This window comes from Colletotrichum higginsianum, chromosome 3 (genome assembly GCF_001672515.1).
Source record: "Colletotrichum higginsianum IMI 349063 chromosome 3, whole genome shotgun sequence".
Classification (NCBI taxonomy): Eukaryota; Fungi; Ascomycota; class Sordariomycetes; order Glomerellales; family Glomerellaceae; genus Colletotrichum; species Colletotrichum higginsianum.
Genome location: NC_030956.1, coordinates 4,371,250 through 4,386,468, shown reverse-complemented (window position 1 = coordinate 4,386,468; position 15,219 = coordinate 4,371,250). Strand labels below are relative to the sequence as shown.

The following is a 15,219-nucleotide window of genomic DNA, read 5'->3' as shown; positions in this document are numbered from 1 at the left end:
GAGACATTCATCCATCCTTTGAAGCGCAGGCTTAGGTAAGAGAACATCCTCCCACCCCCCCATCATCGCATTGTGGTTTGGGTGTCTGCGGAGTGTGTGGGGGGGAAGCAATACCGTGAATCGAACATTCTCCAACTGATTTGCTTAACAATTTTCAATCACTCACACGCCTGCAACGCTAGCCTCCCAAATTGCCCACCTGCATTGCAATCCGTCTCACTTGTTGCTGCTGCAGCATCTCGTCACAATCCAGACCTGCGGCCTCTTGCCATCCGAAATTGGAGGTTAATACGTCTCACACCAAACATCAAACACCTCCCAGTGCACCATTCATACTCCCCTCACAAACCACACCATGGCCACCGATACCCGGCCACTCAAGGGCATCCTCAAAAAGCCGGCCGGCCCCTCCGTCACCAACAGCAACGGCAGCACCAACACCGGTGCCGCCGCCGCCGTCCTGAACCCGCGGAAGCAGGACCCCCGCGAAATCGCCCTGCAGCACGCCCGCATCATCCAACAGCGAAAAGACCTCGAGCTCGAGATCCTCGAGTGCCTGGCTCTGCTGTCCGAGTACCCCACCGAGCGCGGCAGCCGCCTCTACTCAGCCGCCCATCCCTCGCCCCGCGACGCCGCCGACTTCAAGGCCAACGTCCGCCTCTTCCAACCCTCCGACTACGACGACCTGATCGAGGAGCGCAACGTCAACGGCCTGTGCGGCTATACCCTCTGCGCCCAACCCAAACCCCCCGCCTCCAAGGGCGGCGAGTGGCGTCTCGTCAACTTTGGCACCTCGAGCTTCGACATCGTTAACCGCAAGGAGTCGGAGAAGTGGTGCTCCAAGGACTGCCAGCGCAGGGCCCTCTACGTCAAGGTCCAGCTCAATGAGACCGCCGCCTGGGAACGCGCTGGCATCCCCGACATCGAAATCGAGCTGCTCGGCGAGCACACGGCCGCGAAGGAGGAGGACCCTGCCGCCCAGGCAACGCGAGACCTCGCGAACCTGAGGTTGGAGGAGACCAGGCGGGTGGCCGACGAGTCTGCAACGCTAGCGCTGGAACGGGGCGAGGTGCGCCAGGAGGGAAAGAAGACCTTCACACTGGCCATCCGCGAGAGGGAGGTCCAGCCGCCAGCCGACGACAACGGTTCCTTTGCAGAACCCGACGATGCCCATTTACTGGTAGAAGGGCATCGGCCGGGGGCCGGAAAAGCGCAGGCTCGGGCCGAAGCGTCTCAAGCCGAAGCCCAATTTAGGAAAGAAAACGCGTGACTCGATGGCTTTTGATCGGTGTGATCAGGGTGATTTTCGCCATGGAGGTGGGGGAAACACTTCGGCGTAAGGGATGGTCACAAGAGACAGGGTCACAGAAACTGGTTGCTCCATATAGATTTGATACCCAGCGAGACAACCAGGCCTCTCATCATCACTTTTTTGCCTCAGTATCCGTGACGAGGATAGCCATTTGTGGTTGGATCTTGTCTCGTCTCGGATCTCCAGGTTAACATCGACAGCATCACGGCGCAAAAAGGGAGTGGAGACGAAGTTTTGGCAGTCAAGCGTCATCTCCGGAATTACCCTAGAGAATCGGCGACACCTTGTGTGGGAAAACAGAACTTTTTCTTGCAGTTCTAGGTGCGTGAACTCACTACCGTCCCGTAAGACGCCTGTGGTAGCATGTGTGATATCATATGCCGTCCTTTCCCGTAAGCCCGTTAAAACCAATCCATTTTCCTTTCGCCCGATCCGAACTCGAAACGATTTAGTCGCGGCGGGGGGGGCGGTCGCCGAAGCGGCGGCCACCACGCTCCTGGACCTGGGTCTGGCCAACGGGGGTGACGTTGACGGGGATGGAGTCGAACTGTTGCAGGGGTTTGTCAGTATGTCACACGGATAACCCAGGTATCAAAGGAGGGGGAAATAGACATACGCCGAGGTGCTTGAGCAGGTCCTTGGTCTCGACGTCGACCTCGAGCTGGCCGCTCTCGGTGTTCTGGGTGAAGTCGAGGGCGGAGATCTCGGGGACGTACTGGTCCTTGCGCTCACGCTCCTCCTCCTGGAGCTTGAAGGAGATACCGCGGACGGGGCCACGCTGGATACGCTTCATCAAGTGGGTGGTGTATCCGGCAATCTGTTGGCATTTCTCGTCAGCAATCTCATCCCTTTTGCTGTTCTATCCTTCGACGCCCGTCTCGCAAATGTAGCAACCATCGTCGCCGCCGTCGTCGTCGTCGGGTGTATGCTGACCTTGTTGCGGAGGCGCTTGGAGGCGATGATGGCGATCTCATCGCAGATGCGCTTGTTGGTCTCGAAGTCCAGGGTGAGCTTGGGGTAGTACCGCTCAATGATGACCTTGGCGGACTTCTTGACGGTCTTGGTGCGAACGCGACCCATTTTGGCGGTACTGGCTCAATTTGGCGGAGGGGGAGGGGAGGTGGGTTTTGCTGGAAAGAGGAATTGGTCGGTTAGTGAGGCTTTCGAGATGTTCTCATGAGGAAATCCGTCGCGCCAAATAATTTTGTTCCCTTTCGCCAAATTTTCTAGGGCAGCTGTGGACCGAAAGAAAAGAGCACGGACCTACGGGGCAAGAGCAGGGGGCTTGACACGTGACTCAGATAGCTCCCGTCCGGGGACCCGGTTTTCTATCCGGCACGGAGCCGAATATGCCGCTTTGGTGATCCGTCCCGAGTTGAGCTCTCGTTACGGTCGCTGGAAATCTAAAACATTTTGTGAGAATCATTATAAGAAGGTGCAACCGGCAGTTTCCATTCCTTTTTGAGGCTCTGGCAATGAAGGCGGGCACGTCCAGTCATTATCTCAGCACCTTGTACCGACTTGATATCGACTGGCGGCCTTGAACGCGCATCCGCAGTCATCCATGATTCTGGCTGCGTGTTGAAATTGGGCTGTATTCTTCTTATTTTACAAAACCATACATAATACACTCGGCACGCTTGCCAATGTCATACGAAGATGTATGCCCCCAGACTGGTCTTTCGTCTCCTGCCTAAGGTTCACTTCCGCTCGGGTCTGCTGACCGATGATAATTCCACTTCGTTTCCCTTTGCAACGCTCAGGAGTCGAGTCCGTACGTCGTAGAGCTGCCAACAGTCTCCGTCGGCTGTTGAGTGTCGGTCCCCCGCACAGTCCTCAGGTGCGGCTTGCGGTCCTGCCCCGTTGGGAGGTCGGATTTAGACCTGTCGTTGTAAATTGTGGCCTTGCCAACCATCTCCTTGCTAATCAGCTGCGCCTCCTGGTTGGCCTCGCCGACGGTGATCTGCACCATGCCAGAAGAGTCTACCCGGGCAGACGTGGGCCGCACGTAAGCCTTGGCACCACCCTTGATATCGGGGTCGAAGGAGGCAACACCGGCAATGCCAGACTTTTGACCCGAGTAGGACCTCTGGTTGAAGACACTGTCGCCCTGAGGCGTCTCGGTGATGAAGCCTCCAACTCCCAGCTTCGCGTTGCTAGGTCCCGCCCTCGGGGCAATGATACGGGCCAAGACGGGCGTTTGGTGTGCCTGGGGACCATAGACGGGATGGTTCTCGACGAAAGCCGCGGTGCGAAGGTATGAGATACCGGCCGAAGGGTGGGAGATGGGCGGGCCGTTCTCGGCATACAGACTGGGACGCTTCGTCTTCTCGGCCGACCTGCCGAAGTCGGCCATGGAGGTAGGCGGGTTCAGGGGTGCGAGGTCCAGGAACTCGCTGACCAGCGAATACAACGTGATGCGGTCGGATCGCAGCTTGCGAAGGTACTCGGTCAGTTGCTCATCGGTAACATCCTGGGGCAAAACCTGCGGGGGTATGCCCTCGCCGGCGTCCAGCGACTTTTGGTGGCGCGCAGCCGTCAATTCGGTGGCGATACGCTTCTTCAAGAAGGCGCGGAAAGGCTCGCGCCTTTTGCGGACAATTTTGCGCAGGAATCGGTTGAACTCGCCCTCGGTCAGGCCGGCCAGCCAGGGGCCCTTGAACTTCCACCTCTTCTCCTCATTTTCGCGACCGGGCTCCATTGCGGTGAAGTCACCGTCATCCTCAAAGACAGACTTGGCGCCGACGTTGGGGCCGCCCAGACGCGAGCGGTTGGCCCCGGGTAGTGAGATGGGTAGGTTGAGCTCCTGGAACTTCTGGAGAGAGAGGGTGTGGTCGGCGGCGGAAGAATAATCGGTGACATTCTCGAAGCAGTCGATCTGCTTGATGCGGACGACCGGGGTCGAGGACTGTGTCGTAGATCGAAGAGGAAGAGAACGCTTAAAGCCCCAGTCGCCGAGGAGTCTTGATGATTCGGTCGTGGTGATGGATTGGTGCGTAGGGAAGGGCGCCGTCGCCGTCGGTGATGCGAATCGTGAGATGGCAGCGGCTTCGCCTCCAGGTTTCGGGAGTGGCTTGGGGACTGAGAACATCCGCGATGTTCTCAGAAGCGCCCCTCCGGGCGACAATCGGGCAGACATGGCGGATGTCGAAAGCTCTCTGTTGAGCTCAGATGTCCGTCGTAAGCAGTCGCGAAACGCCGTCCAAAGTGTCGTGTTGCGTGAGAAATTTCAATTGGAGTACCGGAAGAAGCCGACGATGTGTGATTGGGTCAAAGCTATCCCTGTCGCTTTCATGTCCCACTGGGGGACTTCGGAATATTGGTCGTGCAGCACCGTTGAGTAGACGCACCCAACTAATTCATCAGGGACAAATCGACCAAGAGTTGAACGTCAGACAGAAGCAACTTTGAGATGATTCTTTCTTCGTTGAAATCCAGTCTGCCATTGTATGTCTTAACAAACATCGTATATACCGTGTTCCAAATGTACAGTGTGTGTAACTTGCTGCAAGCGACTCCTATGTGGACGCTCTCCAGAGTGACATATAGGTCGAAGAGAACCCCCTGGGAAGAGGAAGAGAATAACACAGCTGAGGATTAGTGTGGTCTCAGAAGATGAAGGAGAAGAGAATTGAGTGGCACCTAGAAGCACAGAATACCTACCGAGGTATATGTCAAGTACCTGGGTTGGATGGGACGGCATATTCACGTCCAGGAGCGCCCGGCGGATAGCGGCCCCACCCGCGCCGACGATGGAAAGGCGCACGTCTAGCGTCTGCGGGTTTGGAGAAGGAAGCATCGTTGCGAACCACACACTCAACCACTCAACCCTCCCTTTTTCTCCCACTTCATAGCCAGTGACCGCCCATGTGGATAGCGAAACGGATGGCGTCAACCAATATCGGGTCCTCGCCTGCTCTCACATTCGAGCTTGTTGCTCGCTGCTCAGTAAGTTGCCCAGAAACGCACATCCATTCTCATGTGATTCTTCGCGTGCAATGCTGATGGCTTAGGCTAGACGACAAGAGCTCGCGCATCCATCCTGACACTTCCCCATGGCCCGGTTCAGCTCCCCATTTTCATGCCCGTCGCGACGCAAGCCTCGCTCAAAGGCTTGACCCCCGAACAGCTCGAAGAAACCAGTTGTCGCCTGTGCCTCAACAACACCTACCATCTCGGCTTGAAGCCTGGACAAGATGTCCTCGACGCTGTCGGAGGCGCGCATAAGCTCCAGGGATGGAAGCATAACATTCTGACAGATAGCGGAGGGTGGGCATACCTGCAAACTCGGCGTGGCTATGAGTCGAAAGCTGACAAACGTCCAGCTTCCAGATGGTGAGCCTGCTCAAGCTGGCAAAAATCACCGAAGAGGGCGTGCGCTTCCTTAGCCCTCACGACGGCTCGCCGATGCTTCTCACCCCTGAGCACTCCATGTCTCTGCAGAACTCGATCGGGAGTGACATAATGATGCAGCTCGACGACGTTCTCGTTACCACGTCCCCCGATGCCGCCCGCATGCGCGAAGCCATGGAGCGCAGCGTGAGGTGGCTCGACCGCTGCATTGCGGCGCACAAGAACCCTACAACACAAAACCTTTTCTGCATCATCCAGGGCGGTCTCGATCTCGAAATGCGACGAGAATGCACACGGGAGATGTTGGCGCGCGACACCCCCGGAATTGCCATAGGCGGGCTGAGTGGAGGTGAAGCCAAGGCGGATTACTGCCGTGTCGTTGAGACTTGCACGGAACTGTTGCCCGACCTCAAGCCTCGCTACGTCATGGGTATCGGGTACCCCGAGGACTTGGTCGTGAGCGTCGCGCTCGGAGCAGACATGTTTGACTGCGTTTGGCCGACGAGGACGGCGCGGTTCGGCAACGCGATCACCAGAAACGGCGTCCTTAATATTCGAAACTGGCGGTACGAGAACGATTATGGCCCCATTGAGGAAGGATGCGGCTGCCTGTGTTGCCGAAAGGGGGAGGGCAGCTTGGGCGTCACACGAGCTTTCATCAACCACAACGCCGGCAAGGAGACGGTGGCCGCCCACTTGCTAAGCATACACAACGTGTGGTACCAGCTGAACTTGATGAAGGAGATACGTCAAGCCGTGATCGAGGACAGATTCCCTGCCCTTATCAAGCGGTTCTTCGGTGATCTGTACGACGATGACAGGTCCAAATACCCGGCGTGGGCTGTAGAGTCTCTGAAGAGAGTGGGGGTTGACTTAATAAACGAGTAAACTCCTTTCCACCGACTCACGGGAACTGAGTCCTTTCGCTGAGTTGGTTGTTGTTTTGAAACCGGTGATCGATGATGTGAGGGTGGCATAAGCCGCGGTTTCTTGTGCGTTACGCGCTTCGTCTGGCGAAGTTGCACATGAAGACAGGTAATCTGCCGGTAATGAATGATCTACGAACCCTGTTCAGCTTCGAGACGTTGTTGACGGTTGGCATGATGATAGAACAGATTTGGGCTCTGGCGGCTGTTAGAAGTCATAATTGGAAGCTGGCCTGGTGATAACAGGTCTTTTCGTGGGCATCTTGTGCTTCCATAGCAAACTGTGGCAAGCGAGCAGCCGGCATCGACATGTAGCAGTCCGGCTGCCGTTTCGAATCGCAGGAGTGCCACCATGGGTTTGGATGTTTGCCTTCATTCGCTCTCCTCGCTTTGAGAAAGAGATCTACTAGACTCTCGAGGATTACCGCCAGACTCGGATAGATGATTAAAGCGAGACTTTTCTTTTGTTTCTAAGGACTTTATTAAAGATCAGTTTACAAAATCTTAAAGTCAGGCTCCATCCAGTCAGGTAGAGGGGCTCTTATCCATTTTGTGTGCCTTCTTCTCCTCGATTGCCTCAGCCCTGATAGTTGCCTGCATATATGTATATCTTCCACATCTTATATAACGGTCTTATGAGTCCATTGGTTCATGTTCTCTGAGTAGGGCGGCAGGAGCTCCTGGGGGGGGGGGCAGACCACTTTCCTGTCTTGCGTATTCATGTAAGACCCTCGGACAACAACAGAGTCGCTAGGCAAAGGGAGGCAAAAAACATCCGTCACGGGCAATAACCGAACCCGAGCTCTTCAAACCAAAAAAGATGGAAGCCCCAGGCAAACGGTGAAGAGGTTAACAGTAGTCGGATTGGGAGAGGCAAGCCTCAACCCATACCGCTAGACCAACAACTCCGCTCGGCAACTCCCATCTGGCAGGTTTTACGATTGCTTTCCTTAGGTATTACCGTAGTCTGGAGGACACTGTATCCCGGAGGAGGCAGGTTCCCCGCTAGATGTTTTTCACCTGAGGTCGTATCGTTCCTTCCTGTTCCCCAGGCGAGAGGTAAGCTGTTAAAGCCCAGTCGCTTGCTATTTGAGACACCCTAAAAATATACAAGAAGAAACCATAGAGGCAGAAAACATCACACATTGTTGGAAGGTGTTTTTCAGATATCTAGTTGCAACTCGACTTTCGTTATTACTACTACACCGGCCTGTTTTCTCATCGTCCTCATCCAGCACGCTACTATCGTGGGCAACGACGCACTGCTCAGAGGCAAACAAGAGATTTCGTTTACGTCACGATGAAAGACCTGCACGCCAATAAATTCTTCAGAGGGTCCACATGAAGATACTCATCGAGAAACGGAGATACGGTGCGCTTGGGATGGCTGAAAGGGGTTGCTGGCTCATTACCCTGCCTTCTCCTGAAGTGGAGCCCGATTATAGAGATGTTTTGCGAGTTGACTGTGTCACGAAATACTGCTATCGGCAGGCCTCTGCTGAGAATAAAGTGGTGTATGTCTCCCGAGCAGGGGGTACCAACTGCAATATCGCCAGTGAGATTTGTACAAAACTATAGCGGTAAGATATGCTCAAGTATTCAACAGGAGGGACGGTAAACTTACCAATAGGTCAGTCACTACAAGGCCTGAGTCCAACGATACGACATGGTCATTCAGTGGTTTTGGGATACACAGCCCGGTAACACTCCGCTGACGTCGGCGTGAGAGACGATCGCAGGTGGCTTCGCGTAAGGTGCTGTGGTTGTATGAAAAAGGATAGATTATACATCACCAACTTATAAGATAACTCAATACGAGCTGTCTTACGCAAGTAAATCGTGCGAAATTATGCGGACCTGACTACTCAAGGTCAGAAGAGATCATAGGTGCCCTGGAATAGGACGAGGACTTGGTGTATCCCAGATCTGAAGACAGATGTCTGTCTGCATGGGCGGGAGTGAGGACGGGAGGGACCCCGGGGACGATCTCGGTTAACCACCGGGAGGCTACAGTGCCCAAAGGCACCTAGTGGAGTGACAGTGGACTACCCCTGCTTAACCTAATACGGTTCTGGTTCTCTTCCCAGCCCAAACGGGACAAGGTGGAATGCCCCGCACATCCCCTATTTGCTGGCACCCCACGTGATCGCATTTATGCACCTTATGACGCGTGTTATGTATACAAAACCATCCTTAGAACAGACGCGACTCTGACGATACGCCATGTGCAATGTGCTGGCTGGCGGTCTACTAGTAACTACCTAAAGTCCCCCTGCCACTTTATCTTACACCCTGTCGACAGCTGAAAGTTGCCGAAAGCAGCGACATACAACACATACCACACCGTACGTCGCTTTCTCCAAGGCTCACATCCGAACGGATTTTCTCATCCAATTTTCGGACGAACAATATAAATCCCGAAACACCTGGCAGGATCTCCATGGGTTTTGCGCATTCGCCATGGCCTCTCCATTCGACAGAGCGCCATCGCGGCGCCAGTCGATGTTGAACACGCCCAACGATGGCGATAGGGACCTGGCGCATTCGCTCAAGCAGCTGTCTCTTTCAATCTCACCTACTAGCAACTCGCCTCGCACCCCGAGCGCCCTCTCGCCGTTGAGACCGGCTGTGAATCGGACCTCTCCAGCCCCGAGTCCTCGAGTCCCGTCCCGCAGTCCTTCCTTTGCGAGGGAGCTCTCCCGATCCCGATCCTCGACCCCGACGCTCCAGCGGTCTTCAACGCCAACACTCCAGCGCAAGACGTCCACGAGCTCATTGCACTCAGTGGGAGGCTCCTCGAGCAGGGCGCCCAGTCGAGCCCCTTCGCGACGGACGAGCATGGCGCATGCGTCCTCTCCCGTCGCCAAATCACCCCTGCGACCGAGCCCCCCTGAGTACATCAAGCCCCCGCCCACCGCAAATACGGTTGCTCGCGAATACTTCAAGACGGAGCTGGGTGTGCACCACTCTCCGACTTCTACCCGTGCCACCGAGGCTCTGGTCATACTGCACGATGCCTGCTACGGACACCGCTTCTCCCGCCCCAAGACTTCCCGAGCTGCCCTCAGCACCATCGTCGAGCGACCCGAGCGAATCAAGGCCGGTGTGTTGGGAGTGGCCATGGCCTACGTACGGCTTGGTGAACGACATTGCGATGGCGCATACGCAGTGCATCCGAGTCTGGACCCGTCGTCGATCCCAAACATACCGTTCCGCATTCATAAGACCGATCGGAGACTACCCCTGACGTCGCCGGCCGTCACAAACGTACATGGCACCAAGTGGATGGAGGAGCTCAAGATGATGTGCGATGTGGCCGAGGCAAAATTGGCAACAGGCGGAAAGGAGCTTCAACGGCCTGAGTTGAACCGGGGCGCAGAGGGACCGCCTGCCAAGTTCCACGAAGGTGACCTCTACCTGTGCTCTGAATCCCTCGAAGCCTTCGAGGGCGCGCTGGGCGCTGTCTGCGAAGCGGTGGATCGGGTCTTTACCTCGGGCCCTCGCCGAGCATTTGTCGCAGTGCGTCCCCCAGGCCATCACTGCTCGGCCTCGTACCCTTCGGGCTTCTGCTGGATCAATAACGTGCATGTCGGAATCATGCACGCCATTCTCGAGCACGGCTTGACCCACGCGGCTATTCTCGATATCGATCTCCATCACGGGGACGGCTCGCAGGCCATTGCCTGGGCTCACAACACGCGAGGAGTGAATGCTGCCAAGAACACGGCTGCTTGGAAAAAGGCATCCATCGGCTACTTTAGTCTCCATGACATCAATTCGTACCCGTGTGAGATGGGAGATGAAGAGAAGGTCAAGAACGCGAGCTTGTGCATCGATAATGCCCACGGCCAGAACATTTACAATGTCCACCTGGAATCGTACGGTTCCGAGAAAGAGTTCTGGGAGCTGTACGAGTCCAGATACTCCGTCCTCTTGGAGAAGACGCGCAAGCACCTAAAAACCCAAGCAGCTCGCCTGCGCTCCCTCAATCTGCCCCCGAAAGCGGCCATCTTCTTATCGGCAGGATTCGATGCCAGTGAATGGGAGACCAAAGGTATGCAGCGTCATAACGTAAACGTTCCTACCGAGTTCTACGCCCGCATCGCGCAAGACGTTGTCAAAATCGCCGCCGAGGAAGGCCTGGGAGTCGACGGCCGGGTGATCAGCGTGCTCGAAGGCGGCTACAGCGACCGCGCCCTGTACTCTGGCATTTTCAGTCATTTGAGCGGACTGTCAGGAGATCAAACACCAGCAGAGCCGAGTCGGGGTCGTGCTTCACTCGGACACGAGATGGGACAGAAGGATGCGGCGGTTCCTGAGGGCCAAAGCATTGCTCGGACCCCTGCTACCCCAGTTTCCCTGCATCCTTACAACCCGTCTTGGTGGTCTGCCTCTGAACTGGATGAGCTTGAGGTAGTAATGGGCAACCGGCCACCGAGCCCAAAGATGGTACGGCACTCAACGCCACCCACTTACTCTACCCCCACACAGGCGTCGATCGGTAAGGCCGTGGACCCAGCCAGGATGAGACGTATGGCGTCCGGTCTATCGAACGGAATCCCTTATTCTCGACCGCCGACGCCGCCTCCTCCAGACGTTCACTGGACTGTTGCGGCTCACGAGCTGAGCAGGTTACTCATCCCTTCGGACCGCCAGGTCGACAGCTGCAAGCCTGAGGACTTGAACGCAGAAGCGACTAGGGCTCGGAGGGACCGCCAGTCCATGCTGAACCCCGATCTCGTACCACCAGCGCCAGCGCCGGCTCCTGCCCCAGCTCCAGTCAGCAGACCGACCTCGCGGATGTCGCTGCGAGAACGCAAGCCGGCGAGGCCGGGCATGTACGTTGAGGTCGACGAGGATGGTGACAAGCAGTCCAAGAACAGACGGAGAACAGTGGCGGGGCCCCCAGCGCTCTCCTCAGACAAGGTTGGTGGCGACTTTTGGTTAACCCCCTAGAAGACTCAAGCTGACAGAGTGAGTAGGCTACAGCTCGAGGCGTTCCGTCTGATCCCAACGGATCAGCCAAACTACCAGGTCGACGCCTTAGTGGAGTGTCGTCGGCGGCTTCGAATACTCCGGAGACGGAGCAGGGAGGCACTAACGTTGCAGGCCCTCGACCGGATACTGCTATGAGTGCCCGGCCAGATTCGGTCATGAGTATTAGGACCCAGGCCGGGACATCTCTTACTGTGAAGAAAACAAGGGCACCTGCTGCGAAAAAGGAGGCTCCCAAGACAACGAGGACAGTGAAGAAGCCGTTGGCACCAGCAAAACCGCCTCCGCCGCAGGGCCAGCCGTCTCAGGCCCCTCAAAGGAAACCGAGCCCGGCCATCGCGTCGGAGGACGACATGGACAAACTAACGGCTGGGATGAAGAAGATCAAGATCAACTTGATCACGAAGAAACAGAAGGAAGAGCGCGCCAAGACAGCGCAGTCCGCGCAAGCGAACGCGGTAACGCCGCCTGCGGTCGAACAGGCAAACCCGACTGCCCCCTCACCAGTGGCACCTCCAGTCGTCACTCCTCCGCAGGACGAGGCCTTTGCCACGCCTCCAACGCAACCCCCCGTGTTCGATAACCCATCGCCGCCGCCGCCGCCGCCTGCTCCGGCAGCTCCGGCAGGCCGGTCTGAAGTATCAACGCCGGTTACGGAGCAGACATCTGTGGCCGCTACCCCTGACCCTCGTCAGTTGGAGCTCCCTGCCAGTTCGCCAGTCACGTCGCCGGCGGTAACAACGCCCTCAGGCTCAGACGTATTCGTCAACTACCAACCCGCGGGCCCGGCCCCCGTGTCTGTGGCGCCGCAAGAACCCCTGACGTGGCTGCCGCCCAACACCAATACGCCGATCAAGACTTCTCCGTCCAGGCCGACGCCTGCCAAACTGTCGCCAGCCAAGCCGTCGCCGGCCAAGAAGTCGCCGGCCAGGATGATGCGGGCAGACCTGCCGGTGTTTTCATCAACTTCGGCAATTCCTTTTGCACCGCAGGGGCTTGACGGCACGCCCGAGGTCAAACAGGAGCGAGCCGTGAAGGCGGATCCGACAAAGAGGGAGAAGTCGATCTGGGAAATTCCTGAGACACCGCAGAAGTGACGGAATTCTCGAAGCAGTCGAATCGTCATCGAGTTCTTTTGGTGGCACAGCGTGTCACCAGAGAATGGGCCCATCGCAATCATGGGCGGGGGGAAATGTCGAAGTTTCTTCAGAGGTCATCAGTTCCTTTCTTTACCTATAGAGTCGTTGTTTTGCTGTTCTGCGGATCTGGCTTTGCGAGCCCTTGGCTTGGAGTTGGCCGCCATGATACCCTCCTGTCCGAGTAGACCTATATTTTACCTTTGTTTTTTTTTGTTTTACAAAAACAACAACAACAACACTCATTTCCTTCTTTCTCTTTTGTTGGTACATTCGTTGCTCTTCCTGTACAAACTTTTAGTATCTTGGCTGCCGTTGAAGCAATTGACGAAAATTTTGCAAGCAAGTCGTGTGTAATGCAACACACCAGTGAATGATACGGATGGAAGGACTGATTCGCATGGGCGTACGTGATACATGCCGTCTCAAGCGGTCCATTTGAGACCATGGGTCTCCGCGGATGCGCGAAGCTTGGCCCACGGAGTGAGTGAGTGGGAATTCATGCGCGGCAACGTGGACGGATCAACGTCAACCATTTGCTACGGCGGCGGCGGCGGCGGGCAACTGTGGCCGCCCAGTCGAGCCCCGAAAATTCCGAGGGTGGTGGGGAAACCGCAGCAGTCTGTTTTGGGGCAGTGAGAGAGAGAGAGAGAGAGAGAGAGACAACGGGCGTTTTTTTGGCTTTGCATTCCCGAGTCGCGTCCCATGGGAAACCCGACCTCTCATCGCTCAGTGATTGGAGATACCCCCCCGTGCCTTTCCCTCCCCGATATCTATATGCGTATTGTGTTCTCGAACGTCTATATTTTCACCCACGAGTAAAACGTGTGCGCATTACCGGCTCTTTTAGACTCTTAAGTCGATCGTCCCGTGTCGGATAACTCTGTTTGAAAGACGTCACTCACTCACTCACTCACTCATCCGCCTAGGCCATCATCACGCCTTGACCCACCTCCTCTAGTTCATCTCATCTCATCTCATCTCACAACCCGTCAATCTCGCACTTACCTCTTTACTTTACACACCTACACACATACGCACACAACTCACGCACTCATCATGGCATTCACGATGCACTCCCATTCGGGGCAGTTCTGCCCCGGCCACGCCAAGGACCAACTCGAGGCCATCATCCAGCACGCCATCAGCATAGGCTACAAGACCATGGGCCTGACAGAACATATGCCGCGCCTGGAGACCGCAGACCTCTACCCCGAAGAAGTACGGCCCATTTCCCTCCTTCCCCTTCCGATACGATACTGACAGTGGGCCCACCAGCTCGAAGAAGGCGACCCCGAGGCCTCCATCGCCGTCCTCGCCCCCCGCCACGAGGCTTACCTCCTCGAGGCCCAGCGCCTGCGCGAGAAGTACGCCTCCCAGATCGACCTCCTCATCGGCTTCGAGGGGGAGTGGTACCGCCCGGCCTACGGGCCCTTCATCCGGTCACTCGCGTCCCACCCGGCCGTCGACTACTTCATCGGCTCGCTGCACCACGTCAACGCCGTGCCCATCGACTACAGCCGCGAGATGTACCTCGACGCCATGCGGACGGCGGGCGCCGGCGAGGAGGCCATGTACGAGCGCTACTACGACCAACAGCACGAGATGCTGACGGCGCTCGAGCCGCGCGTCGTCGGCCACTTCGACCTCGTCCGGCTGATGAGCGAGGACCCCGGACGGGACGTGAGGGCGTGGGACGGCGTGTGGGAGAGGATCGTGAGGAACCTGCGGGTCGTGAGGGAGTACGGCGGGCTGTTGGAGTGCAACAGCAGCGCGTTGCGGAAGGGGCTCGACGAGCCTTACCCTTGTCGGGTCATTGCCGAGGTGAGTTTTTTTTTTTTTTTTTTTTTTTTTTTTTTTGCTTTTGCTTCGTCTTCCGCCTCTCGGCGGGTGCGATTCAGAGAGAGAGAGGAGCTGCTGCTGACGTTACGCCTTCCTAGGCTTGGCTCGAGATGGGCGGGCGGTTCACCTTCTCCGACGACAGCCACGGCATCGCGCAGGTCGCGACGAACTACAAGCGCAACCTGGACTATCTCGAGAGCTTGGGCGTCAAGGAGGTGTACACCTTTGAGCGCGGGCCCGTCGAGGGTGTCAATGGGGATGCGAAAGCGACGTTGCGCGAGAAGGGCGTTTCGCTGGCAACGTTTCGGGAGAACTTCAAATAGAGTAGAGAGTTGGTGGAAGGCGAGATGGCCCGGTTGTTGGAGTAGACATGGACGAATAGAGATAGATGCCTCTGTACGAGGTTGCATAGACAAAGTAGTGCTCGGTTGTGGCGCCTACAATCTCGTTTTGCTGTGTCGTCGAACTTTTTTTTACATCTTTCCATCTTTCAACCGCACCAGGTCCAGGGTGAGTTGAATTGGTTGATAAGAGTGTAACTGATTCCAGACCTGCTTGCTCATGGTGATTTCGGATCTTCACTCACATCCGAGACCGCCGGGTTGATGCAGATGAAGGCAGCCTCACAAGAAAGACTAATGGACAACGAGCGTCA

At 56.5% G+C, this 15,219-nt stretch overlaps 6 protein-coding genes across 6 annotated transcripts; 4 read left to right on the top strand and 2 right to left on the bottom strand.

Moving 5' to 3' along the window:
• Positions 1-355: 355 nt before the first annotated feature.
• Positions 356-1,270, top strand: CH63R_04841 (Rtr1/RPAP2 family protein; the record flags this gene model as incomplete). Its single annotated transcript, XM_018299816.1, has 1 exon — positions 356-1,270. One exon carries the CDS (start codon positions 356-358, stop codon positions 1,268-1,270), a length of 915 nt encoding a protein of 304 aa, XP_018161062.1.
• A 490-nt stretch (positions 1,271-1,760) lies between these two features.
• CH63R_04840 (40S ribosomal protein S17) lies at positions 1,761-2,392 on the bottom strand (the record flags this gene model as incomplete). Its single annotated transcript, XM_018299815.1, has 3 exons — positions 1,761-1,859; positions 1,929-2,129; positions 2,246-2,392. The coding sequence occupies 3 exons, from the start codon at positions 2,390-2,392 to the stop codon at positions 1,761-1,763; spliced, it is 447 nt and encodes a 148-aa protein (XP_018161061.1).
• Positions 2,393-3,071: 679 nt separating this feature from the next.
• CH63R_04839 (uncharacterized protein) lies at positions 3,072-4,451 on the bottom strand (the record flags this gene model as incomplete). The annotated part of the gene is made up of 1 exon (XM_018299814.1): positions 3,072-4,451. One exon carries the CDS (start codon positions 4,449-4,451, stop codon positions 3,072-3,074), a length of 1,380 nt encoding a protein of 459 aa, XP_018161060.1.
• A 728-nt stretch (positions 4,452-5,179) lies between these two features.
• CH63R_04838 (Queuine tRNA-ribosyltransferase) lies at positions 5,180-6,553 on the top strand (the record flags this gene model as incomplete). Its single annotated transcript, XM_018299813.1, has 3 exons — positions 5,180-5,260; positions 5,331-5,581; positions 5,638-6,553. 3 exons carry the CDS (start codon positions 5,180-5,182, stop codon positions 6,551-6,553), a joined length of 1,248 nt encoding a protein of 415 aa, XP_018161059.1.
• Positions 6,554-9,051: 2,498 nt separating this feature from the next.
• On the top strand, positions 9,052-12,683 carry CH63R_04837 (Histone deacetylase; the record flags this gene model as incomplete). The annotated part of the gene is made up of 2 exons (XM_018299812.1): positions 9,052-11,517; positions 11,574-12,683. The coding sequence occupies 2 exons, from the start codon at positions 9,052-9,054 to the stop codon at positions 12,681-12,683; spliced, it is 3,576 nt and encodes a 1,191-aa protein (XP_018161058.1).
• A 1,098-nt stretch (positions 12,684-13,781) lies between these two features.
• Positions 13,782-14,887, top strand: CH63R_04836 (histidinol phosphate phosphatase HisJ family protein; the record flags this gene model as incomplete). Its single annotated transcript, XM_018299811.1, has 3 exons — positions 13,782-13,943; positions 13,989-14,546; positions 14,663-14,887. 3 exons carry the CDS (start codon positions 13,782-13,784, stop codon positions 14,885-14,887), a joined length of 945 nt encoding a protein of 314 aa, XP_018161057.1.
• Between the last annotated feature and the right edge of the window lie 332 nt (positions 14,888-15,219).